General features: G+C 41.6%; 1 protein-coding gene across 1 annotated transcript in view; it reads left to right on the top strand.

Moving 5' to 3' along the window:
- Positions 1-17,810: 17,810 nt before the first annotated feature.
- The window catches only part of SLC13A4 (solute carrier family 13 member 4), a gene marked incomplete at its 5' end in the record, with an annotated part of 43,835 nt that continues 34,263 nt past the window's right edge, over positions 17,811-27,382 (top strand). The window contains one exon of the mRNA XM_081958702.1: positions 17,811-17,921. Coding sequence (XP_081814828.1) covers positions 17,811-17,921 — 111 coding nt within the window. The remainder of the gene's footprint in view (positions 17,922-27,382) is intronic.

The following is a 27,382-nucleotide window of genomic DNA, read 5'->3' as shown; positions in this document are numbered from 1 at the left end:
TTTTCTGGGAAAATAGTCCCAACTAGTCAATTTCCAACTTCCAACTGACTTCCCCATTGAATTACCTTGTGGAAATCTGGCGGGAAGCATCAGAAATCTTCCCTCCCTTCTTGTCCTCTCCCCTCTCCTTCCCTTCCCTTCTGGCAGGTACTGACTGCTGCTGGCTAAGGAAGGGAGTGAGGGACTGGGAGACTGGCTAAAAAAACTTACATGGGACATTGAAAAAGAAGATCACAAAACTACAGCAGCAGCCAGTAGTAATAAACTAACTATAATCTCCCCAAATTTCATTCCCTCAGGAGTCATGGGTTCTGGATTTTGGAGGCATTCTGTAAGTTAGTCCATTTGAAGTACTTCGGTCCAAAAGTTGGTGCCTGTTTTGTCTAGTTAAAGGTTATGACAATGAAAATTTTAGCAGTATATAGATACATCAATGATAAAAAGCCTTGAGATAAGAACTTGCCAGATTGATCCCAGCCTTGCAGAAAGATTCTCCTCATTTCAAATCAAGTCAGCAAGGCCTTATTCCAACTAAGTTACGTTAAAGGTTTGCAACCTCAATTAAACTGTGTTAGTTCTTGATTTAATTTTCTCTGCAATCTCAAATGAGAAATCAGAATGAGAATCATTCCAGACTGATTATCTGATCAATTCATCTATTTACATTTCGTGTAATCTGTTCAGAAGATAAGAACGTAATTACTGTTACAATGGGGGGAAAAAACCCTGAGTTGCACTTCACCGTGATTAGAGATCAGATATTATTAAAAGAAAAAAAATCCATCTTCACAACTGGGACTTTTCTAAACAATTTTTTAAGGCTAATCCTACCATTAGGCAGGTGCTGAGGGAGGGAATGCCAATAAAGACAAAGCACTTTGTATCTTCTACTTTTTAGTAGCCTTTATCTCTGAGGTGCCCTATGAACCTTATCCAGTTATCAATGTTGATTTAAGACTGAATTCTTAGTCATGTGGAAGCCAAATAATAAAATAACTTGGGACAGCCCTGGTTTTCCACAAATCGTGGCGAGTCAGCTCTTATTTTCTTTTCTTTTTTAAAATCATCTGGAAGTCCTAGAGCTAATATTTATAAATATTTCCAAAACAATGCATCAAGCTGAGCCAGGATCTTGGTATGGTGTCAAGCCTAGCATTGACTCTACGTGGGCTCAGACATCTGCAAAACAATGGTAGATCAAAGTCTCCACTGGCTGTGAAATGGCACTCTTCCCCCTCTGTGAATCTCGTGATTCAATAAGGCATGACTTGGTTCCTGATGAGTTTCCTGTGTGGCTCATAGATTAGTCTAGAGGGTTTTTTTCAGGTCCATCAAAGAACCAGCTAATGGCAGCTGATCTGTTTGGCTGAGAGGGAAAAAAAGAAAAAAGAAAGAAACTCAAGATCTATTGCTACTGGATCAAAATCACTGTTGGGATGACAAAAGTGACAATCTTTGGAAGTAGGAGGTACAAGGGTGGGCTGCTACGGGTTCGCCCGGGTTCGGGAAAACCGGTAGCTAACATTATGACCAGTTTGGAGAACCTCCAAATCCCACCCCTGGCTGGCCCCACCCACCGTGCCCCTCCCCTCCCATCCTGCCACACCCCTCCCAGGAGTTTCCACATGGCCAGTTTTGGATGTCAGGTAAGTGCAGGGCCCAGGCAGAGGCTCAGGCAGAGGTGAGTTGCTGCCAGTTCAGCTTAATTGGCCGAACCAGTAATAGCAGTGGCAGGAGGCTCTGCCCGCCCGCTCAGAAGCTTCTTTGCACACAAACCAGTAGTAAAGAAATTGGCAACCCACCTCTGAGCTCCGGGAGAGGGAAAAAGGCTTCCCAGAAGTTCTGGAAGGCTGGAAACAGGTCCATTTCTGGTCTCCGGAGCGACTCCAGAGCCCAGGGAGGCAGTTTTTGCCCTCCCAGAGGCTTGAGGAAAGCCTCTGGAGCCTGGCGAAGGCAAAAATTCCCCTTCCCATCATTGTGCAGGAGGCCGACTAGGCCATACCCACCATGGCCATGCCCACCCAGCAACCGGGCAGAGAACCTGTTGCTGAAATGTTTGAAGCCCATCCCTGAGGAGGTATCTTTTCCCATTGATAGTTAAGGTAGAAACTTTCACTAGGATTGTTATGGTCCATCAAAACCATCCTTACTCCTAGTAACTACAAAAATAAGTCCTTGAAGTTTCTTGGTAACATTTTCAGAAGCAACTTGCCAGTATAATTTCTTCCTAGAAATGAGAGCAAATAACAAGCCAGAACTCATCCAGTTGGCATCCATGTTAAAGGCAGGGCAAAGAGTCATAGTCTTCTTCCTTCGAAGCAAGTGGCTTAGCCACTAAGCCAAAATATCTTCCTTGGATCAAGTGGCTTTAAATTGGTTTTTCTCAGGATAGCCATTTACAGAGCTCTATAGGAAGAGGAAAGTGACCACAAAGAACAGAAAGAGGAAGGAGACTACATGAGACACTTTTAGTATAACAGCCTATTTTCATTAATGTTCTTTGTAAGAATATTTCTCCAATACTGTGCACAGTTATAAGAGTACCTCAACCACTAGTTACTGGCACTTACAAAGGCCGCTGTCCAGTGGTAGGTTGCTCTTACCTTTGCTACCAGTACACTATTCGTGGTCCGTTCGTGCATGTGCCAGATGTGCGCTTTGGGCACGCCTTACGTGCACTGGATACGCATGCGCACTCCACCACCCCTGCGACGTCCAGCTGCTCATTGGATGTGTCGGAGGTTGCACAGGTGCTTCATGCAGTGCTCCATGTGCAACCAGCCCAGTTGCCTTAAAAACAGGTAAGAAACGCAAGGCCCGGCGGGGCGGTAGGGGTGGCCAAGCGAGCCACCGTACCGGTACGGTGGCTGCACCTCCCCACTACTATCGGTACAGCTGTACTGGGCCATACTGGCCGGAACCCACCACTGCCGCCGTCACTAAACCATATATTCTGACTGGGTCTTGGACTGGGTCTTCGTCTACAGATTTTAGTGTAGAAGTGAAACCATCTGTTCGTGCGTGCCAATTGTTTCAGGGATCTGTCTAATAATATGAAGGAAGAGGAAGACTTAGTGGGAGAGTCATTAAGCCGTGGCAGCTTTATAGAGAAGAATCTCAGCATTCTTTAATTTATCTTACAGGTGAAGGTTAGGTGAAGATTTTTCAAAGTTTATGAGGCAGCCTCACTGAACAGAAATTGTCAGTGGTTGTCAATAGTCAGAATAAGGGAAGGTAGTGAGGGAGAAGGAGCTATCTAATCTTTTTCCAGGATATAAGAAAGATTTAAAAAGTCCTTATATGCAAACTGGGAGGCATGGTTTAAGAGATAGATACCGTATTTTTCAGAATATAAGATGCACCTTTCCCCCCCAAAAAAGAGGGTGAAAATCTGGGTGTGTCTTATACACTGAATACAGCATTTTGGCCTCCTGAAACCCGGCCCCCTTCACAAAAATGGACATTCAGAGGGTTTGGGAGGCCTGCAAAGTGCTCCTGGGGGCTGTGGAGGGCAAAAACAAGCAAAAAATGGGTCCTTCTTGCTCACTTTTGCCCCCCTAGCTCCCAGGAGCACTTTACAAGCCTCCCAAAGCATATGCATGCTCTGTTTTTTGCAAAACCCGGGCTCATTTTTGTGGGGGAAAAAGGGCTGTTTTTTGCTCGTTTTTGCCCCCCAGCCCCCAGGAGCACTTTGCAGGCCTCTCAAACTCTCTACATGCCCCGTTTTTCACAAAAAAATGAGACATGCAGAGGATTTGGGCAGCCTGCAGAGTTTAAAAACTTTTTTTTGTTTACCTCTTCAAAATCTTGGTGCATTTTATACTCTGGTGTGTCTTATATTTCGAAAAATACGGTACTTAAAAGAGTTGTACAACTTGCAACCATTTGTTTAGTGACTGGTTGAAGTTATCATGGCAGTGGAAAAAAGGGACATGGACAATCCTCACACTTGCAACCATTACAGTGTCCCTCAGGTCATGAAATCTCCATTTATGATCTTCCCAGCTGGCTTTCAGATTCACTTAATAACCCTACCATTAATAACTTGGATAATTCATTTAACAATTATGGCAAAATGTCATAAAATTGGGGGCGACTCACTTATTAACTGCCTTGCTTAGCAATGGAAGATGCTGCACCAATTTAGATCATAAGTTGAGGACCACTTGCATTGGGATCTCTCCTTTCTCATTTTTCCAGTAGGACCAACCAAAGCTAAATGAGATGACAATTTGATCTTATTCCCTCATGCTGTAACAAAGAATCAGGGGAAGTTTTTAATCCTTTAGCATACCTCAATTTACTGAAATGCCCCAATCAAGATTATTATAGTACTGGAGGTGCCAAAATTATTTGGCCAGCCCCATCTCTCCATTTAAAATCAACTTCAAAATCTCATGAAGAAAGATGACAGTATTTGCCACTCACTCAGTGGTGCAAATGGCTGTAGACCCTTCTTGGAACTGTTGAAAGGGTTGTGTTGTAGATTGGAGATAAATGATGTTGTATCCCTCCCCCTCTGTTGAGAGAGGGCTGTTCAATAGATGGCCTCTTTAACCCCTCTTTCAAACCAGTGGTCCTCTCTGTCGAGAAGGTGGTCTTTATTCAAAAGAGGGGCCTTTGTGATTTAAATGCAGATGGACTGCTGACTCTAGTCCTGATGGGTTTGTTCTCCTGTGTTATGCCATGCACTTAGGAAGTGGTTGTTTTGTTTCCACATTATCTCTCTCCAATGTACAACACAATCTACAACATAGTCCTTTCAACAGTTCTAAGAAGGCTCCACACTCATTTGCATCACTCAAGTGACCCTGAGGACACAGATAAGCCTCCAATTGGCCTTAACGGTTTGATAAAAGAATGCAAATTCCCAGCTGTCTGAAAGGAGTATAAATCCTTCCATTCTCCACCATCCAGTCGGAGCTGAAGAAGCTTCTTGGATGAGAAGTGCAATGTCTTCAAAAAAAAAGTCCAGTTGTCTCTTGAAAAAGCATCTTTGGAGCAACCATGACTTGGATGACTGAGAATCTCCATAGACATGGCAGTATATGCAATTGGTTTTTTTCCCCTTTTTTTCAATTTTATTAACAAACATGTAAGATACACACACGCAAAACTTAGACGTACAACACATTTACACAATGCAATACAAACAGGAGCTTCCTGTTCTTTCTAATAGCAATTATCAATCGATACCACTCACCTTATATTATTTCCCCTTCTACTGTATTTCATTTGGATTTCACCATTCTTAACTCTCTTATTTTACTCATAACTATCATTTTTGAATTTTGTTATATTCTTTCATTGATTCTTGTTTCTTTCTTCTATCCACCTATATCATTTATCCCATATCTGATAGAATTCTGATTCTTCTTTTCCCTGAATTTCTTTAGCTAGTTTGTCCATTTCAGTACAATCCATAACCTTTCTTATTATTTCATCTTCGCTTGGAGTTAGTTTGTTTTTCCATTTCTGAGCAAAGGCAATCCTTGCCACCGTAATTATATGTAGTATTAAATACTGGATTTCTTTTTTGTATTTTGCAGACATTATTCCTAATTTTAAATTTTCAGGTTTCCATTCTATTTTAACCCCATATTCTATTTTAAGTCACAATGCAATTGTTTAGTTAGTGCAATTGTATTAATTAGTAAGGTAATTAGTTAATTCTATGCAATTGTTAATTAAGAAGGTAATTGCAAATTGTCTCACATGAAACCTATATCTGCATAACCCCTCTTGTCCTCCCTTCTTTCCCTCCCACCTCACTCCAGTTTAAGTCCTGTGACTGTCTACCCATTCTATGCATCTGGTCAAGTGAGCTGCTGCTCACAAAAGCTTATGCTTTTAAAGAAAATGTGTTAGTCAGGAAAAATGCTACTGTATCAAGAAGTATAATTAGAGACCCAATGCTGAGGCTAGTAATACATTACATAACTGAGTCTTACTGTTGAGAAACCAGGAAAGGTGGAACAAAAACTTTATTTATAAAATTAGGTTGGATCCTATTTATTGCTATAGCAATTTCTTTCTTGTGGAACAGCTGTTCTATTATCCTGAATGTACGGTGACCTCCACAGTTAAGCAGGTTATGCTTTACCTAGGGAGGAAGGCAATGGGATCTTCTGAGTAGATTCAGCCATTACTGTTGGGACAAACTAACTACCCACCAATAGCTTCAAAGTTCCTTCCTTCCTTCCTTCCTTCCTTCCTTCCTTCCTTCCTTCCTTCCTTCCTTCCTTCCTTCTTTCCTTCCTTCTTTCCTTACTGATACATGATAGTGGTGTTCCAATATTTGAGGGACTACCACAAAAATATTTCCTAAAACAACAGAAGGCAAGACAAGAAATAATGGATGGAAATTAATCAAGGAGAAAAGCAACCTAGAACTAAGGAGACATTTCCTAACAGTGAGAACAATTAACCAGTGGAACTGCTTGCCTTTAGAAGTGGTGGATGCTCCATCACTGGAGGCTTTTAAGAAGAGACTGGACAGCTATTTGTCTGGAATGGTATAGGGTTTCCTGCCGGAGCAGGAAATTTTCCCGCCCTTCCAATTCTGTTATTCATTCCTTCCTTCCTTCCTTCCTTCCTTCCTTCCTTCCTTCCTTCCTTCCTTCCTTCCTTCCTTCATTCATTCATTCATTCATTCATTCTTCCTTTTCTTTTCTTTCTCTTTCTTTTTAGAAATCTTCATTTGTTCAAGGAGGAACTGAGGTCCTTAGCCTAAACCTTTATGGAAATTTGGATGCAATACTACATATATAATCCAAGCAAAGAAAAAGTGTGAATAATAAATGGGTGTCTTAATCCAACAACCATGAATGCATACCTTTAAGCATTACTCACTTGCGCAGCTTTCATTTTATCACTGCTTGGCTTTATTTTGCTTCTATTTCCAGATTACTACTCACATCCTGTCGATATGCAGCTAGCAATGCTATATCATTTGTGAATTCCAAATCCATACACCTAAAATCCTTCTTATTTTCCTTATAAAGTCTGTAGGCAGAAAGAACGCAGTCTTGCCATGCTCCAGAGATGAGAGTGAAGACATCTATGATACCATGATCAGTTTTCATGGAGCAACTGATATTCAGAAATGAAGTTTGGAAAAACATTAACAAAGCATTGAGAGATATGATTGTGCCATTTCTCATTATGCACCCTATCAAAGATCCAACCTACTAAGGAGAAATTTCCTGATAGTGAAAACAATCAGTGAAATGGTTTGCCTCCAGAAATCATGGGTGCTCCATCACTGGAGGTTTTTAAAAAGTAATTCGACAGCCATTTGTCTGAAATGGTATAGAGTCTCCTGCTTGAGCAGAGGGCTCGACTAGAAGACCTCCAAGTTCATTTCCAACTCTGTTATTCTGTCTGTTTAAAACTTTTCTTCTAAATTGATGTAGTTTATTGGAAGTCGCCATTGGAAACCAATGTTGTGTTCAATATTGTTTTGTAGTATGAAGATTTGTTCATTATGTGAGCATCTATCATAATTGCTTGTTCATTGAGTCCAGCAGTTGCCCAGTTAGGATGATGTGTAAGACCTTGCCAGAGGTCTTTGAAAGGAGAATATTGGCTATCCAATCATTACAATTGGTAGTATTCACACTTCTTCAGTAATATGATGATCACACCCTTTCACTTGTCACATGTTCGCCAACATTCATTCATCACTCCCATTAGTTCTTGAATGTGCAAAATGCTGAACAAACAACAATGAGTGTACAAAAAAAAAGATAGGACTTTTCAAAATTTCAAAAAATTCTACGTTGACCAGATTTAACACTGATCTCTTCTCCGGCTCAGTTGCTTTGCATGACACTGGAAGCTAAAAAGCACATGCACACTGCAATCTTTGATTTGATTATGTACAACTTTTTAATTGAGTTTTAGACTTTTGCACAGGCATCCTTCAGTCTCAAAAGACTATGGTATCGTGCTTTGGAAAGAGGCAAAGCTGGAGTGTCCTCTCCAGAGCACAAGGCCTGGGTAGATTAATATGGAGGATAGACTGTTACCCAAGCAGCAGATCTCCCTTCTCCATGTTGCTGAAATAGTCCAACGGAATGGCAGAGCCGATACGGTTGGTTCTGGCTGCATCGCAGGAGATACCAGAACGTGGTTGTATAAAGTCAAGAACTGCTTCCGGGATTCCGGCTCCGGATTTTGCCTCGGGGTTGACTCCTGATGCCTTTTCCAGTAGTGGATATAGCCACAAGGCAGTGGAGGTTTGTAATCAGAGTTTCCCTTCTCCGAGAAGATGGTTCTGCCTCTTTATCTGCCGTTGGGGCGTAGAGCCCTTTTCAGCCTTCAAAACCGTTGACCATCTTCTCCTGTAACCCTGGAAAGGGACCCTTACGAGGTGCTACCAGCCAAGCCAGCTGGACCAAGGTTTTTTTAAGGTGGTGTCACTCCTCCATCACTCACCCTTTGTCCTGGCTTGTGACAGGCAGAGCCTGGCTTCCCAAACGTTGGGCCCAGGATGGTGGGTTTATTTAGACTTACCTTGTGCAATTTGAAAGCGGAGAGCACCTTACATTTGCTTGCAGTGGGAAAATCTAAAATCTAAAATGATGGTAACTTTGGAGTTTAGAGCAGTGTTTTTCAACCTTGGCAACTTGAAGATGTCCGGACTTCAACTCCCAGAATTCCCCAGCAAGCGAATGCTGGCTGGGGAATTCTGGGAGTTGAAGTCCGGACATCTTCAGGTTGCCAAGGTTGAAAAACACTGGTTTAGAGAATATGTATGCCCTGAGATGATGGTGGCAGACTACTGCCTCAAGATTTTAGACTTAATCATATCATCTCAACACAGCCGGTGAATCTTTCACAAGGCAGCCTTTTAGCAAGACCTTAGCTAAACTTTAAGCCACATTTTACAGCACTTTGTGACTTCTCTCATAGTCAGAATGAAGTATGGTTGATTTAACAGCGAGCCTTGGCTTGCTCTCTGAATAATACATATACAAACAAAGTATAAAATACTATGCAACTCCCTGTAGAGCAATGAACTTAGGAATGACTCTTTACGGTCCAGAACTTCCAGCTTGTAAACTAAAGTCTTTCCAGCTTTTGGGTTTTTCATCCACCTCTTTTATGGTGGATACTGTCAGTAGATACAAAATATAACGATGGCGTCCCAATCATTCTATTTTATTTAATAAACTATTTCAAAATAAAGTAATAAAGCAGACATATTCCAAGATATATTTGGGTTTGGGGGTTCATTTATTAGAGGAAATGTGTTTAAAGCCTAACAAATGGGGGTGTGGGGGGGAGAAAGAAAGGAAAGAGAATTAGCTTAATTGTAAACCTTTACATTAGATCAAAACTGGTGGTTGTTTTTACCGGAAAAATAAATCCTTCCAAATAATTAAACCAGGAACCAAGGGATAGTAATCCCTTAGGGCAGGGGTGTCCAAGCTTTTTGCAAGGAGGGCCAAATTTGGTGAGGTGAAAATGTGTGGGGCCGACCATTCAGTCTGACATTCTTTGAACCATTAACATTAAATGCAAATGAACTATTTTATGAAAGACTAAACAAATAACTTAACTGCACTGACATGAAGGGGATACTGAGACCTCGACTGGATTATATAGGCCAGGTCTATTTTTTTGCCATATTCATTCCCAGTTAACTTGTGGTAGTTAGCATGTTTCATCTGGTAGTGCCTCTTGATATTGAATTCCTTGAAAACAGCCACAGTTTCTTGGCAAATTAGGCAGACACAATTGTTTCATATTTCAGTGAAAAAATACTCCAATTTCCACTTGTCCTGGAAGGGGCACTGACAACTTTCCCTCACTGTCAACTTTCCTTTTTTCAAGTTACACTCGCCATTTTAGAAATGGGCACACAAGCCTTGCACCACAAGGGATCACGCGATGAGAGTGCTACTGGTCTACTGCCATCTTCTGGTGAAATATAATCACCAGCCTTGAAGGCGGCGCTCAGCCAGCTGTGGATGGGCAACAGGGGACAGCTGCAGGAACCGCTCTGCGGTGAAGGAAAAAACGCCGGTGGCGGGGATGAGTGACCGGCTGAGCTGACAGGGATAAGAGGCTGAGGGCCGCTCAAAATTTGAAAAAGGCTGCAATTGGTCCCCAGGCTGGACTTTGGACATGCCTGCTTTAGAGGGTGAAAGCTGATGTTCTTTGTGAAGGATTCCATTAAAGATAATTTGAAATAATAAACATTTCAGGTATGCTTGAATGAAAAGTAAAGACAGTGTTATCAAAAACTGTCATGGCTATCATTTTGACTTTTTGCTATGCACTCTGTGGACAACCCTGAAAAACATCAAGACTAGCAAATGACTTAATGAGGGTTTTGGATGATACATACAGGGTCAGGCCAAAAAACCCTATCTAGTCAGTTTCCTACAATGGCTAAGTGGCAAAACCTATAACCAGAAGTCTATATGTATCCTGGAAAATCCTCATGAAATCATCATTCTCAATATTACGAAAGCAAACTGGATTTCTATTTTACCCCATAATGAAAGCAGAGAAGCAGCATAGCAGATTAGCTAATTTCCCCAGCCCGGTGATAGTTAATGAATGCTTCTCTTCATATCATACAGCTAAACTCAGAGTTGGAGACCCACCAAGAAAAATATACCACGATTTGGAAATGTGAGCACATCAGCAGAACTTAATGCAAAGTCAAGCTGTGTCTGGTCCTACTTTTCCTCCAACCGGATCAGAGTGGTGAGAAATTCCTGGAATTGTGTAACATTGTGAGAAGCTGCAAGTGCATCCAGCCATATACTGTGAAGTCGAGCACTGGATGACTGAGGAGCTGTTGATACAGTTCTACAGAGGAATTATTAAATCTGTCATTTTTACATCTATAACTGTCTGGTGTGGTACCACAACTGAATATAATAGAATTCTTTATTGGCCAAGTGTGATTGGGCATGCAAGGAATTTGTCTTTGGTGCATATGCTCTCAGGGTACATAAGGAGAATAAAATACATTTATCAAGAATAAAAAGATACACCAAGAATAAAAAGATACAACACTTAGTGATAGTCAAGGTTACTAATAAGCTATCAAATAAAAGATACAAGCAACATGGTTATAGTCATAAGTGAGAAGAGATAGATACTAGGAAAGAAGAGAAGAAGAATAGTAATACAGTCTTGTTATTTTATTTGACAGTGTTGCGAGAATTAGTTGTAAAGCAGAGTGATGGCATTCAGGAAGAAACTGTCCTTGTGTCTAGTTGTTCTGGTGTGCAATGCCCTATAGCATCTTGAGGGCCGAAGTTGAAACAATATATGTCCAGGATGTGAGGGGGTCTGTAGATATTTTCACAGCCCTCTTTTTGACTCGTGCAGTGTACAGGTCCTCAGTGGAAGGTAGATTGGTAGCAATTGATTTTTCTGCAGTTCTAATTATCCGTTGAAGTCAGTGTCTGTCTTGTTTGGTTGCAGGGCCAAATCAGACAGTTATAGAAATGCAGATGACAATAATTCCTCTGTAGAACTGAATCAGCAGCTCTTTGCAGTTTGCAGTTTGAGCTTTCTCAGTTGGCACAGAAAGAAAATCCTATGTTGTGCTTTTTTAATGATGTTTTTGATGTTAGGTGTCCATTTTAAGTCCTGAACAGGACAAGTACAGGCTCCAATGGATAGAACTGCAGAAAAAACATTTGCAATCAGTCTGCCTTCCATAGGAAGACCTGTATATTGCACAGGTCAGAAGGAGGGCTAAGAAAACAACTACACACACATACTGGACATAAACTATTTCAACTCCTCCTTTCAGAATGCCTCTATAAGGCATTAAATGCCAAAACAACTAGATATAGGGACAGTTTTTCCCCCTTGGGTCATCACTCTGCTGAACATCTAATCCTTACAGTACTGTCTTATATCTAAGTATATTCACCTATTGTTAGATAGGGCAATGAAAAGGCAGACTCAGGTTTAACGCAACAACAGCTCTTCATTACAACAGTCAAGTCTGTACAATCCAGCAGCAGTTAGGTCTAACAGCTCTCCTTTTATAGGGAGCTGTCAGACCTCTCAACCAATCAGATTAAATCTCTGTTTCCGCCTAAACAGAGAACTGGAGTGGAAACCACAGTAGCTTGTGTTAATATCTAACACCCCTCTCCTCTTGGTCGGGATGTTCCAATTGGTTACATAGTCCTTGAGGTAGGTGGGTCTTTGTTTTGCCCTACCAGACCTGTGCAGTTCACTTGGAACCGGCTCTTCAGGCAGGTCCGACGGACCTGTCTGCTCTCTCTGTGGAACCTGCTGGAACATACCCCAGACCATGGCTGAAGTTCCTTGGGTTTGCTCGCATGGAGCTCGCTGTGGGCCTGCAACAAATTCAGATAAGTCTACCGGACATTTCGGGTTTGAGTTGCCTATGAAAGGAGTGAATGTTTGCTCCTTTTGGGTAGGGCCTTGGTTGTTTGGTTTCAGAGTTTCGTCTGGTACCCTAAGGTTGGAGTGGGAGAGGCGACCACGGAGTTGGTCAATGTGCCTCCTCCAATTTCTACCATCCTCTAGCTCTAGTAAGTAAGAGCGAGGCCCGGTGATGCCTATCACCGTAGCAGGAATCCACAGAGTTCCCCCAGCATAGTTGTGGGCGTCTACTGAATCCCCTATGCTAAAATTCTGAATCTTGCTTGTGGAGTCTGGGGGCGATGTGGCAGAGTAGTTTGGGTGTAGCCGCTCTAAGTGGGACCTTAGACGGCGACCCATGAGAAGCTCAGAGGGGCTTTTCCCAGTAGTGGCGCTTGTCGTAATATGTTGGATTAGTAGATAGTGATCAACCCATGTTTGCCAATCACCCTGGCCCATTCTGGCGAGGGCCTCTTTAGCAGATCGCACCATTCTCTCCACCTGACCATTGGAAGCCAGATGGAATGGCGCAACCAGGGCATGCCGAATTCCCTGGCTAGCTAAGTAGGTCTCGAATTGCATGGCTGTGAATTGGGGCCCATTGTCAGAGACCAAGACGTCGGGCAGGCCGTGCATGGAGAAAAGTCTCCGTAGCACCTTGATGACCGCCTCTGCCGTGGTAGAGGTCATCAGGGCTACTTCTAGCCATTTCGAATATGTGTCCACAACTATGAGGAAAGTTTGGCCATGAACGAGGCCTGCAAAGTCAATGTGCACCCTAGACCAGGGTGCCTGAGGACGATCCCACTCCTTAGCGGGCGCCTCTGGGGGAGCTGGTCTGGATTCCTGACATGGAGCGCTGGTAGCCACCCACTCTTCTATCTCCCTGCCCATGTTAGGCCACCAGACGTAGCTCCTAGCCAAGGACTTCATCCTGACGATGCCAGGATGTCCCACATGTAATGCCTCCAATACTACCTTTCGCAGTTTGCTTGGAACAACCACCCAGTCCCCCCACAGTAAGCAACCTTTGATTACTGACAGCTCATCGCGTTTAGCAAACAGGCTCCTTGGGCCATCCCCTCCATACCCAGTTAAGAACCTGCTTAATAACAGCGTCTTTGGTGGAAAAGCGGCTTAACACGTCGGCATGTCCCAACATGAAGCCAGGGCGGTGGATGAGCTTGTAGGAGTAGGCAGTCAGGAAAACAGTCCACCTGGTCATGCAGAGAGACAAGGAAACTGGGGTAGGTCGGTCCCCAGCCAGTAGCCCCAACAATGGTTTGTGGTCCATCACAAGTTCGAAATCGCAGCCGTAGAGGTACTCGTGAAACCGCTTGACTCCCGCTATTGCAGCCAAAGCCTCTCTGTCCAGTTGGCTATAGTTCCATTCAGTGGGAGACAAGGTTCGCGAGTAGAAGGCAATGGGGGCTTCCGCGCCGTTAGGCATGCGGTGGCTGAGGACAGCGCCGACGCCAAAAGGAGAAGTGTCGCATGTTAGAACCAGTGGCAGGGTTTGGCTGTACTGGACCAGCAGGGAGTCAGCAGTGAGCAGGGGTTTCACCCTGGCGAATGCGGTGGCCTCGGCTCGGCCCAGGACCATTTGGCATTTTTAGACAGGAGGCGATGCAAGGGCTCAGCGACGGTAGCTTTCTGTTTGAGAAAGACACTGTAGAGGTTAGGAAGACCGAGGAAAGCTTGCAGCTTGGCCTGATTACGAGGTGTAGGGGCGTCCTGGATTGCTTTTACTTTTTAGGATGTCGGGTGGATCTCAGAGCCATCAATCATGTACCCTAGGAATTCTACCCTGGGCACATTAATTTTGCATTTTTCTTTTTTAAGTCGGAGGCCTTTTTCGCAAATTCTGGTCAAAACAGCCCTAACTCTTTTTAAAAGTTGTGCCTCGTTTGCAGCCGATACCAAAATGTCGTCGAAATAGGGGACGACTCCTGGTATCCCCTGCAAAAGCCATTCCATGACACTTTGGAGCAGTCCCGGAGCAATACTAACTCCGAATTGCAGGTGGTTGCATTTGAATGCACCCCTGTGCGTCACAATGGTTTGAGCCTCCGCTGTGGTGCCATCTACAGGCAACTGCTGGTATGCCTGCACCATATCTAATTTAGCAAAAAAAATTCCTGGCCCTAGCGAATGTAGTAGGTGCTGTACAAAGGGCACAGGGTAGGCGCTTTGTTGCAGCGTGTTATTAATTGTGCATTTATAGTCCGCGCAGATGCAGACTGACCCATCCGGCCTGACCAGGGTCACTATAGGGGTCTCCCAGCGAGCATGGTCAACTGGTTCTAGGATCCCCTGGTTCACCAGTTTCTCAATTTCCCTATCGATTTTAGGGCGGATAGTGTAAGGCACTCTCCTGGGTTTTAGCCTGATAGGCATGACGTTGGGGTCCAAATTAAAAGAAATTGGCATCCCCACATACTTACCGAGACTGGAGATGAAGACGTCCCCGAAGTCCTTAAAAATCGCCTCGGCGGCGCCATCCACTATGGCGTTGATCACGGTGACTTCCAAGCCCAGGGCTTAGAATCAGTCTAGCCCCAGGAGGCTCTGTAGCGGTGCTACAGCTGGCCACAGTCACGGGAAGCTTGGTGTTGATGCCCTTGAACTGGACCTGGAAGGTGCCTTGGCCCACGATGGGGACTCGGTTCCCCTAGTAGTTGCGCAGCATGATGTCTGGCATGCGAAGCTGCCTTTTTTCAGGCTCGGAATGGCTTGCTTCAGGGTCGACCAGGAGATGATTGTGAGGGACCATCCAGTGTTGACTTCCAGCTCGCAGGGAGCGTCCTCAATGAGGACCGTGTTTTTCAGATTTTTTGGCTGCCTTGTGTGGACTTGCCCTATCGTGGTTTGATAGGTTACTCTTGGTTCTCTCTCTGGGTACTCTCTCTGGGCTCTCTCTCTGGGTTCTCTCTCTGGCGCCCTTGGTATTTCCGCCAGGCCCCTGGGTTGGGCCTCTGTTGGCAGTTTGATTTTGGCTGCCAAGTGGTGGCAGGGACTTCACTCCAGCACACTTTTGCGATGTGCTCTTTTTTGTCACAATGCTGACAGGTTGTGTCCTGGAATCGGCATGGTCTCCTCCGCAGCTTGCGCAGGGCGGCAAACGCGAGTTGAATTTTTGCGCCAGCTTTGTGCGGCTACTGCGCATGCGGTAGCTGTCATTGTCTTCGCTGTTAGAAGTTTCTTGATCTGCGGCCTCGTGGTGAATGTGTGCCTGTTTCTGTGTGGTTTGTGGTGCATTGTGCTGGTGCTGCAAGGCTTCCATGGACTTGTCGGCCGATTCGGACGCCCTGGCTTCATCAAATGCGATCTGCAGAGAAATGTTCTATTTTGCTAGCAGCCATCTCTGCAGGTTGATGTCTCGCACTCTGCAGATCAGGAGGTCTAGGATTTGGTTGTCCAGGTCACGGATGTCACAGTATGTTGCTGCCTTTCGCAGGGCCGCAACATACTGATTGATGGATTCTCCTTCCTTCTGATTCCGCACATTGAATTCGTGGCGGCGAATGTGCCTTGAAGGCTTGGGCATGTAATGCGTTTTTAAAGTCTGTTGCAATGCCGCCCGTGTAACTGCTTGAATCGGAGTTGGCTCCGATAGGTCTTTTGCCATTTTGAAGACCTCTCGGCCGCAGTTGTCTAGGAAGAGGTTTTTCTTGCGGGAGTCTGGAACTCCCATGAGGTCGTTTGCCTCGAGGAAGCATTCGAACCTCAGCATGTAGGGTTCCCAGTGTTCGGCCACTGGGTCATACGGAGTTGGTGGGGCATGCATAGCCATTTTCATTTAGGCGATTCGAGTTTGCTGCTCAAAATGGTTGCTCGATGCCGCGCCGATGCTCCGGGCTGGATTCACTTTCTGGATTGACTCGTTGTTCGTTCTTTGCTTTATCTGCCTCTCAATCCCACCTTTCTCGCCAATGTTAGACAGTGCAATGAGAAGGCAGACTCAGGTTTAACGCAACAACAGCTCTTTATTACAACAGTCAAGTCTGTACAATCCAGCAGCAGTTAGGTCTGATAGCTCTCCTTTTATAGGGGGCTGTGAGACCTCTCAACCAATCAGATTAAACCTCTGTTTCTGCCTAAACAGAGGACTGGAGTGGAAACCACAGTAGCTTGTGTTAATATCTAGCACCTACGTTGTATGGCTATAGTATTATTATTATTATCCTGATCTTCTCTACTACTCCCCTCTTACTGGTAGCATTATGATTATTATTACTCTGTTGCTTTGCATGTACACCACACCTAATTCCCAGAGCACTCTCTTATGCCTAAGGATGTAGTATGCTACCCATGTTGTATGGCTGCACTACTATTACCCTTTTCATCTTCCTTTCCCAATTGGTATCTTATAATTATATTGCTTTGTTGTTCATATGTACACTGAGAGCTTCTGCATCGGAGATTAATTCCTTGTGTGTCCAATCACACTTGGCCAAATAAAGCTCTGCTTTGCTCTGATCTGATCTGATCTGATCTGATCTGCTCTCCTATCCTATCCTATCCTATTCTATCCTGCTGGAACCCAGCATTGGATGCATCCATCTCGTGTGAATAACTTCTACCATTCATGCCGCAAATATTCTCATTCTTCAGAAACAAAGCTGCTGGCGTGGAAAGTGAAGGAAATCAATGAATTAGTTTGTACTCACAACAGGGATTCATATTTTCACAACAGCTCTCTGACCTTGACATTGCCACACTGTCCAGCATCTGGAGTTGGAGCTAGGGAAGCCGCAGGGGTGGTTGGGTGGGAATAGCCTGTTCTATGGAAGGATGTTGATTTCTTCCCCAGAAAGCTGCTTAGGTTTTGCCTAAAGGAGAAAAGACTCTTCCACCTTGCGTGTTGGTGAGCTGTGGTAGGCTGAGTGTTTTTATCAAGGTAATCTTTGCAAGAATTGCTGTGAAATTCCTAGCAGTGGGGGTGAAAAAGAAAGTAAGAGGAAGCTAATCCCTAAGCAGTTAAGAAAGGAAAAACCACAAGAGTGCACAAAGGAAGAAAGAGGAAGAAGTAAATCTGAAAAACTGAGTTTTCTTCAAAGTTTTAATTAGCACGGTGAAAACCCAGTTGGGATAACCCTGACAGTGTGTGATTGGGGAACAAAGCAGTTGTATCTTTGTAGGTGCAATTTGCATTCCTTTAAAACAGTAATGGAAGGTGGAAAGATGTTCTGCATCATGGAAGTAGCATGGAGATTTTCCTGATCGCCAAAAAGCCAAAGAGCACTATGTTCTTCAGATACTTACAGTGTGATGGTTGTGAAGAACCATTAAGTCGGCTCTATCTAAAAATCACAGACCTCTTAATGCATTGAATGAGGTATCTTTGAAGGAAGGAAATTCTTCAGTGGAAAAGAAGAAACCATTGACTGGAAGAGTCTATTGGGGAATATTCATCAGGAAATCAACAAGTTAACAACATGCAGTGTGGAACGACACTAGCCAAGGAATTTCTCCAGGCCAGAAACCTACTACTGGTTGTTTTAATTCCACTTTTGCTGCTTCCATTGCCGCTCTTATACCGAACAAGTGTAAGTATTTTAATAAGTTCTTTGTTGCAATTTTAATTGGGGACTGAGATGAACCATGGAAGAATGAGTAAATGAGCTATTGATCAATTAAGTTAAATGAATAACTAAATCTTAGCATACCTATATTTCAAGATAGATACAGGAAAAGAGACAACTTTCCTGGCTTGGAGAGGAAAAAATAGTATCTATTCAAAGTCTTTTTTTCAGGGAATGAGGAACATTCAAAATGTCTTTTTCAGCTCCCAAAGTGAGAAATGAACCACGTGAAATGATCTGATAGATGAAAATGTTCAGGAAGTAAAAGTAATTTAAATATAATTCCAAAAGTTATTCCAGGAATCAGGATTTGGGCACAAATTCCCTTTCACTGTACTAATTACTTCAGTAGATGAAAAATCATGGAGAATATTATCTTGAATCCCACAGACATTTTAGCTGGGATGACAGGAATTGAATATAACATCTCATCTGTTTGAAGCTTATCAAGGAAAGATCCAACTTAAAAATAAGGACAAATTTCCTGACAATTTAGAACAATTAATCAGTGGAATGGCTTGCCTCCAGAATTTTGTTTGAAATAGTATAGGGTCTCCTACTTGAACAAAGGGTTGGGCCAAAAGACCTCTAAGGTGCCTTCCAACTCTGCTATTCTGCTATCTTCAAAGCACTAGATTTAGGGAACCTGGAACAGGAGTAGAAAGAAACAAGGAGAAGCAGACGTCTTCTTGAATGGTTTTTTTTCTCACACAGTGAAATGAAACTAGCACCACTGGGAAGGGAAGGGTGTTATTGGACACTATGATTGAGCTTTCTCCAACATTTGCCTTATTGCTTTCTAGCTTTTCAATCTGATTTGGCTATTAGATGTAGCAGCTAAATTGAAGATTGGTGTCCAAAGACAGTAAATACCAGACACAGAGACAAAAAGATAAAGGGTAAAAAGTGACAGATCTGGCATCTTTAGGGATGCTACTGGCAATTATTTAAAAAAATGAATTGGAGAGAAGAAAAATTGCCTCAAGTAAGAAGACTGTACAGCTAGGACTAAGAAAACATGGGTTGCATTGCATAATGCAATAGCCACATCATGTTAGAGCCTCTGTCATTTAATTGTCTCAATGAAACCCTACAGATATAGAAGTGATCCTGGGCTTAGTCTTCATTAACCATCCAATTGGTTGTTACCACCATTTTATAGGCAGAAGCTGTAACTGCATGCTGAGAAAAAAATTAAAAGAGAGGCATAGAAGGGCTATGCAAGCTGAAAGCCATGTCCTTCAATTTTAAGACCAGTTCTTTTCTTACGTAGGAACTGACAGAGGTTATTCAGTGATGAAGATATTGCATTCCAACAAGACCAAATTGCTAAGCCCACTTTATAGCCTTGAATTCTATGTTAAGCTCTGCAATTATATATATATACTCTTTGAACTTTTTCCAATCTTCCTTCATCAACCCAGAAATAACTTCCTTTTTGAGAGTAATATGCACTTGTCCAAAGTCATCCAAGGAAATAGTATTGTTCCCTTCAACTTGCTAGCTTTAATGAACTCAAAATATACTTTTTTCATAAATATATTTGAAACCTCTTTAATTCTGTTTTGCTTGTTATTTTCTTTTATTTAAAAAAATAATAATAATTAACAAACTGAAGAAAAGAAAAAAGAAAAAGGAAGAAAACATAGAGAAGGGACTGATAAGCCATAAAAATTAAATGAGTGTTTACGAAATATATTAGAAACTAGAAAAACATCCCCATTATTCTACTTGCAACATTAAATTAATGCAATATAAAGATAATATCTCAATATGCCACTTTAAACAGTACTGTACAACTGAAGCCAAAAATTCATAAAGTCAGTCAAAAGAACAATAGTCAATCTATCAATAAAACTTAACACGAATTTCTAACTCATCTGGGACAGTCTGTCTTAATTATATGACTAATCAGACAATGCCCAGTGTTTTAAGAACTTATGTTATAAGGAAGACAAACCTGAGATGCTAATTAACAGTATCCTCTTGTCTATCAAGGTTATAGTGAACAAGTAGGCAAATTAAACAAAGCAGAAGTCAGCTAAAACTAATTTAAACAAGGGAAGCAAAGAAAGGTAATGAGATTCTTTTTTTGCTACAGATAAAATAAGATAATGAAGACAGAATTAAGACACAATGGACGGAAACTCACATGAACATTAACAATCAGCAAATAGTAAATTAGTATAAAATGCTGTTAAAATGTCTGTAACATTGTATATTTACCCGTAATTCTATTTGCTTAATCTTTCTTTTACAAAAGAAAAAGGAATCCTTTTCGACTGTAAATTATTTCAATGTGCATTTGTTTTGAAAGCTGTTGAAGCTTTGCTGATAAACATGGAACAGTTTATATTGCCGCAGATTTTTTTTCTCAAACAATATGTTACCAGCTTGTCTCCAACTTTAATTCAAGGGCCTGGTGTTTGGGTTTTCAGCCCTTAGTCAGCCTGAAAAGTTAAAGTATTTTGCTAAGCAATGTCTGAACTGCAAGAGAATGTCCTGTAATATCTGAGGCTGCAACAGTGGAATAGATTTGAGGAATTCATGAAACTTTAGGTTCCAAAATCCTCAGTTCTTATGGCCAATAGTGAGGAATCCTGGGGTTTGTTGCCTGTCATGGCTGCTCAGGCAATCAGAAATATTTGGTTGTACAGTATTATCACAGCTTTACTATAGGGCAGAGAGAAATTCTTCAACTTATTCCTACTTGTTTTCATTCACTTGGAGCTTTAGAAATCTTTCAGAGGAGAAAAAAAAAGACTTCAGATATTCATGGGTGGAGACAGGGCTGCTATGGGTTCGTCTGGGTTTCGGAGAACCCATCGCTAACATTATGGCTGGTTCAGAGAACCTCCATATCCCACCCCTGGCTGGCCCTGCCCACCCTGTCCAACCCCCTGCCAGGAGTCTCCACATGGCCCGTTTTGGATGTGAGGTAAGTGCAGGGCCCTTGCAGAGTTTTCACCTTCCAAGAGGCTCGAGGAAAGGAGCCTGGGGAAGGTGAAAATGCCCCTCCCCACTGCTATGGTGCAGGACTAGGCCACGCCCACCATGTCCACGCCCACCATGTCCACGCCCACCCAGAAACCAGGCAGAGAACCCATTGCTGAAATTTTTGAAGCCCAGCCCTGGGTGGAGATCTAGAAGAGATCTATGAGAGACCCAACGCATGTTCTATTAGGATTAAACTTTTCCAGAAGCATTTAAATTGCTAAAGGGAAGCTCTGCTTTTAGGAAATGATTACAGGCATTTATTTTTTATTTTATTTTTATTTTTTTGCTTTCTGCTGAAAAAAAATGAGAATTTGTCCATGAGACTTCTCTGTGTGCCAAGTTTAGCAACAAATGTCAGAATGTCTTTAATACAGAGATATGGAAAAGAATTTTGGCTGAAAGGTCTCTGGCTCAGTCATTGCATATTTCCTGATGACTAGCAAAAAACTGCAAGCATTGTTTCTAAAATATTGCCTTTAATGAGCTTTTTCATTGTTTCTAGTGCCATTCAATTTGTTGTATACTTGCTTCTATGTTTAAATACTGCCCTTATTGTTTTTCTTTCTTCATTGTTGGCTTGCTTTCTTGATTTTATTGCACCCTCGAAAAGCAGCATAGAAGTAACAAACCGAAGAATCCCAAAGTCTTATGAGATTCACAGCACAGATCAACTTTATTCTCTACGTAGTTTTCACCATCATTCTGCTGCATCGGTTGAAAGCTGGCCATTTATGCCACTTTGGTGGTTCTTACCTAAATGATATACAAAACTAGATTTTTATTACAATCATAGACCAGATCAAAAACAGAAAGAAAAGATGTGAAACTAGAGACAAAACCCACAATAAAACCCATAAAATGTTACTTATAAAATTGTTATTGTCAAAGTATGATGTGTTTTACAAAAAGTAAAACAAATATTGAACAGATTAATAGGATCTGTAAACATATTGGTTTCAGGTGCTTTGTTGTTGTTAGTTGCAAAGTCATATCCAATCCATCGCGACCCCATGGACAATGTTCCTCCAGGCCTTCCTGTCCTCTACCACCCTCTGATCCATTTAAGCTCATGCCGACTGCTTCAGTGACTACATCCAGCCACCTCATTCTCTGCCATCCTTTTGTTCTTTTGCCCTCAGTCTTTCCCAGCATGGGGTTCTTCTCCAGTGAGTCTTTCCTTCTCATTAGGTGGCCAAAGTATTTGAGTTTCATCTTCAAGATCTGGCCTTCTAAAGAGCAGTCAGGGTTGATCTCCTGCAGGAGTCTTCTCCAGCACCATAGTTCAAAGGCCTCAATTCGCCTTTCTTATGGTCCAACTTTCACAGCCATACATTGCAACTGGGAAAACCATAGCCTTGACTATACGCACTTTTGTTGGTAGGGTAATCTCTGTTTTTTTAGTCTGCTGTCTAGATTTCCTCATAGCATTTCCTCAAAATGACAAGAAAGCGACTCATTCCACTCTGTGTCATGGAATTCCTAATTATGAATGGCCTTTGCTTCCTTGTTTATGCAGACAAATCAGTAGAAGATGAGAACTTTAGAATGTGGTCCCCAATTTGACCATGGACTACTCATGGACTTGCCACATGAGAGGCAAGTTGACATGCACGGGCACACAACTCGACTTGCATGAGCAGCGACCCAGGGCATATGAACACATGCATGGAGCTCCACTTGTACAATATGAGCTGCGTGTGCATGGCATGTGTGGTGGTCAGCCGCTCATGCAAGTTGAATTCCTTGCACACATGCACACTGGCCACCACTCACGTGGCCCCGTTCTCCTGTCCTCCTTCCAGCCAGGCCACCAACCCAGAAAGGTTGGGGACTGCTGCTTTAGAATTAAGAATTAGTCATGTATCTTAAATCAGAAATCCCATGCCATTGAATATATTGATGAAACTTTTGTGCAGATATTTTCATCTAGTCTTTCCTCTCAATAAAATCCAAAACTAAGTTTACTCTTAAAAGTAAATTATTTGGAAAAAAAGATAATCTTCATTTCAAATAAATGCTTAGCAAAGTAGAAATATTCAGTTTAAATATTAATTGTTTTTCCAAACCTGAAGTGGAATGTAGTCTGAATTCCCAGAAGGGAGGGGCTTCATACCAGATTTAGTCTGCACCCATAAGGGAGGGGCTGCACACCATAGGTCCCATAGATGCTATATAGTAATAGCACTTATATACCGCTTCACAGTGCTTTACAGCCCTATCTAAGTGGTTTACACAGTCACAATATTGCCCTCCAAAATCTGGCTCCTCATTTTACTGACCTTGGAAGGATGGAAGGCTGAGTCAAACCTTGAGTTTGGTGAGATTCGATCTGCTGAATTGCAGGCAGCTGGCAGTCAGCAGACGTAGCCTTCAATACTGCATTCTAATCACTGTGCCACTATGGCAAAGAGGGAGTGAAGCTTGAATAATTTTGTCAGGAGAAAGAGAATTAAGCAGGATCCTTCCTAGAAATTCTCAGAATATATCTACGGCGATGCAAATAGTTGCTTTAGTTTGGCAAGATTCTGTCTGTAGGAGAGGAAAATTAAACTGGTCAGAAGTATTTCCACTTGTTTTTCTTGTTTCTTGTGGCCTGGCAAAATTTGACATGTGGGGAGTGCAGGAAGCCAGCTATCAATTCAGTGGTGTAAAAATAGGTGTTACTGAATTGATTTGATGATTGCATCAGATTTTGAATATGGCCTAAAAATCACTTTTCTGGATTGAATCAACAATCCAAGTCAGATAAATTATCTGAGGTTGAATCAGTTATTCAGTTTGGAAATCCAAATGGTACAGAAGATAACATGTCCAAATTGATTTCGTTTCCCAGTTGAATCAGTTTGACTTCCCATATCAGATTTGTGATTCCACAGGTAAAATTGCATCAAAATTCACATAGGCCCCATAGATGCTACATCATTCCTTAAAATGTTTGATTTAATTGGCTGAACAGAAAATCAGTTTAGGGCTCCATTTACTTTTTGGAGGAATTTAAATTGCCAGGTCAGCTTGACTAATCTCATTAACCTTGAATTCTATGTCAAAAATGAAAGGGCAGCTAGTAATTAAACATTATATAGCACAGCAAAACTACTGTACTCCACTCTTTATTTTGGGCAATTTTACATCCAATCAAGATAAATCGAAAGAGATTCCAGGCAGGTTGGTTTTTAAATACTTCATAATTAAATGCCTTCATTATTCAACTGCTCTGGTTAAATAGTTATTGACCATTAAATAACCCAACAGAAACCAATTACATTTTAACTGAGATTAATAAACTGGCAAAGGTGATTGATGGGTTACTCTGTTTACCATTTTGCCACATGAAATTAGTCAGCATGCCACCTGGAATTCCCAAGGTCACAAATAGAATGGATATGAATGAATAAGGAGAGAAGGGCTGTAGCCTCTTAGGAGCATCTGATCAAGCACTGTGGTACCTTCCAGATATGTAGCATAGCAGGAGCCATGCTTGCGTAGGAATTTGATGCATAGCCATTCAACATCTGGAAGGGTCCCTAAATGGGGAGGGGGGTGATGGAAAATGTAGTCTAACTCATTTTGAGGGCCAAATATTGAGGAAGTCTTACACCAATAGGTTATATCCTGATTGTATACTTTAAATTTGGATTAACTTTTTATTTTATTCCATTCTTTTTCATTGCTTATAAGCTACTTTTCTATCAAAAAAGACCTTTCTTTGCACACGCTAAGCCACGATTTGCTGAACTATAGTTTCTTAATGAAGCCACTTTATCTGGGTTTACATGGGCCAGTAAGCCCTAACAACTCACTACCACCCATAATGTGTTGTATGTGTTATACAACTCATTAAACCAGCCAAGAAACCCACATTAAGGTGACTGATAATGGAAGCTGAATTGACAATGGAAGCTGAAGTGGTCGCTGTCTCTATGATGAATGTACAGCAGTAAACTTGGTTCAAACCCCAATGCATTTTATAGTTGATTTTGATTGATATTGAACACCTCTAAGCTAAGAAACCCTCCAGCAAAATCATTTGATGGATTGTTTGATTTTGGGCCATAAAGTCAGTATCAACTATTAGCAACCATCAATATCTGTCCCCAGTCTAGTCCTTCATTATAACCCTTCAGTCTTAGACTTAAGGAGACAGAGAAATAGAACTTCTACTCTTTCCCAACTTCTACTATGTATCTTCTGTAGTAAAGAGTAGCAGAATTCATTCGATTTTTGTACAGTCTTTGTGTTCTTTTTTTTTTATAATTTCCTTCTACTTGGCAAGCCGGTGGCCTATAACTGCTTTTGATGTAATAAACAATACTTATTGATAGCATTTATTTCTGTATTTGATTATATAGAGTAATACATAAAGGCTTAATGGTACAAGGTAGCTTATAAATAGGCATAAATAAGTTGGATGAATTCTTAGCACATCTTTTAATAAAATCTTCAACACCCTTTGCCTTTAATTTCAGGTTCCTTTTTCTTGGCTCCCTTCTCCCCCACCCCCACCCCTTTTTTTTTTTTTTGGCTTTCCAAACAGCTTCTACTGCATCTTAGCCTCTTCAACTCCACAGGCCCCAATGCTTTAGAAATCCTTCCAATCTCAAGATTTTCTTGTGATGTAACACAATGAGAATGGGTTGTTTGGAAAATAAACACAACCCACAGCAGCAGACTCAGATTTAGCCATGTGCTTTTCAGAAGCATGCCTTCTATATTTATTAACTCTTAACAACACCAAGTACTGGAAATATTTGCAATAAGTTATTTTGATGTCAAATCCTCTGGGGTTTGGGGATAATCTTTATTAGCAAATAATGTTTTATCCAACATCCTGAACACATAAATTTGCAAAGTGCAAATAACAATAAAGCCTTCTCAAAGATTTATTGATGACCAAGATGAGAGAGAGGGAGGGAGGGAGGGAGGGAGGGAGGGGAGAGAAAGAGAGAGAGAGAGAGAGATAGATTGATTTTGTGTATATATGTACAAGATTTCAAGGATTCCAAAAACATCTAGTTCTCTTTATCCAAAGTGCTAGAATTAATACTTCATCACCTAATAACAAGAACTATTTTATGATAAGCTTAATTATAGTTATTTAGCAGAAGAATGAAGGAATGGATGGAAAATCTTAAAACCAAGAATCCAGCTGAAATGCTCATACTAGCATGTTGGGGAATACCGTTCTTCAGCATATTCTGAAGGTCTCGTATATGTTTTATCTTGTCCTTTGAAGTACATTGACATATCAAATTTAAATAGAGGAAAGTGATATCCCAAGACTTTTTAATTTCTGCCTCTATATAGTTGGCTTTTGCTGATATTGAACAAGCCTAAGCTACCATGAGATGGATGAATGGATGAATGAATGGAAGGATGGATTATATACAAGAGTGAGTGTCAACTCTTAGTAACCACATAAAGAAATCATCTTGAGAAGGCTCTGTCCCCAATCTAGTTCTTCAGGTCTTCTAAAAGTGCACCCATCACCATTGTAACTTCCACCTTGCTGCTGGTTGCATTCTTCTCTTTCTTTCCACCTTTCCCAGCATCCAATTCTTCTCCCAAGAGCTAGAGATTCACACATTGTGCCTGAAAGAGAATAATTTGAGTCTCTTGAATGAGAATTCTGGGTTGATTAGTTCAAAAAATTTTTTTCCCCTGTTTTCTTGGCTACCCTTGGTATTCTCAAGAACTTTCCCCATCATAAAAGTTACGGAAGATCAATACAGCTTTTATCCTGCTTCTGCGAAGACTAACTTCCACAGAGTGTCATAGGGGGAAAAAATGTTGTCTGCATGATTCTGAGCTTTGTAACCGCTGAGTATCTTTTCCAAGACCTGCATTGCTAACTTTCAAAGTACTACTCTGCAGCACATTTCGTAAAGAAATTCCAAGGCTTTAGGCTAAATTAGGATTTAAAAAGAATATTTGTAAGTAGTCACCAGGAGCTGAGCTCAGCTTGAAGGAATGTATTTAGTGACCAATAGTTTAGCCATTTAGCTAAATTATATGACACGGTGTGACAGTTTAAGTACACTCTGAATTATTTTGTCCTTATTGTTGCTTTCTTCTTTTCCTCTCCAACTCACACAGTAAAAAAAAAAATAAGGAACTGTTGAACTTCAGAATTTGCTTATAAAAAATATCCATTATGTTGGCATTTTAACAGTTATTATGTTTCCTGTAATTCCCTGTTTATATTATATTTATGTTTTGACTTCTCTGTAAGAGCTCAAGGTCATTCATTTGATTTCCCCTTTTATTTATCTTCACCAAAAATAATGACTCTGAATAAGAACAGGCCAAGATATTATGACTAGTGAATTTCCTGTCTGAATAGGAGTTTGATTGTGGATTGGTGCAATTCTAGTCCAACATTCTATCTGCTACGAACAAAAGCACTCAAAAACTAAATATGCTGTAAATTG

Source organism: Natrix helvetica (assembly GCF_964273705.1).
Source record: "Natrix helvetica genome assembly, chromosome: 6".
In the NCBI taxonomy this organism is placed as follows: domain Eukaryota; kingdom Metazoa; phylum Chordata; class Lepidosauria; order Squamata; family Natricidae; genus Natrix; species Natrix helvetica.
This window is presented reverse-complemented; position numbering and strand designations above follow the sequence as displayed.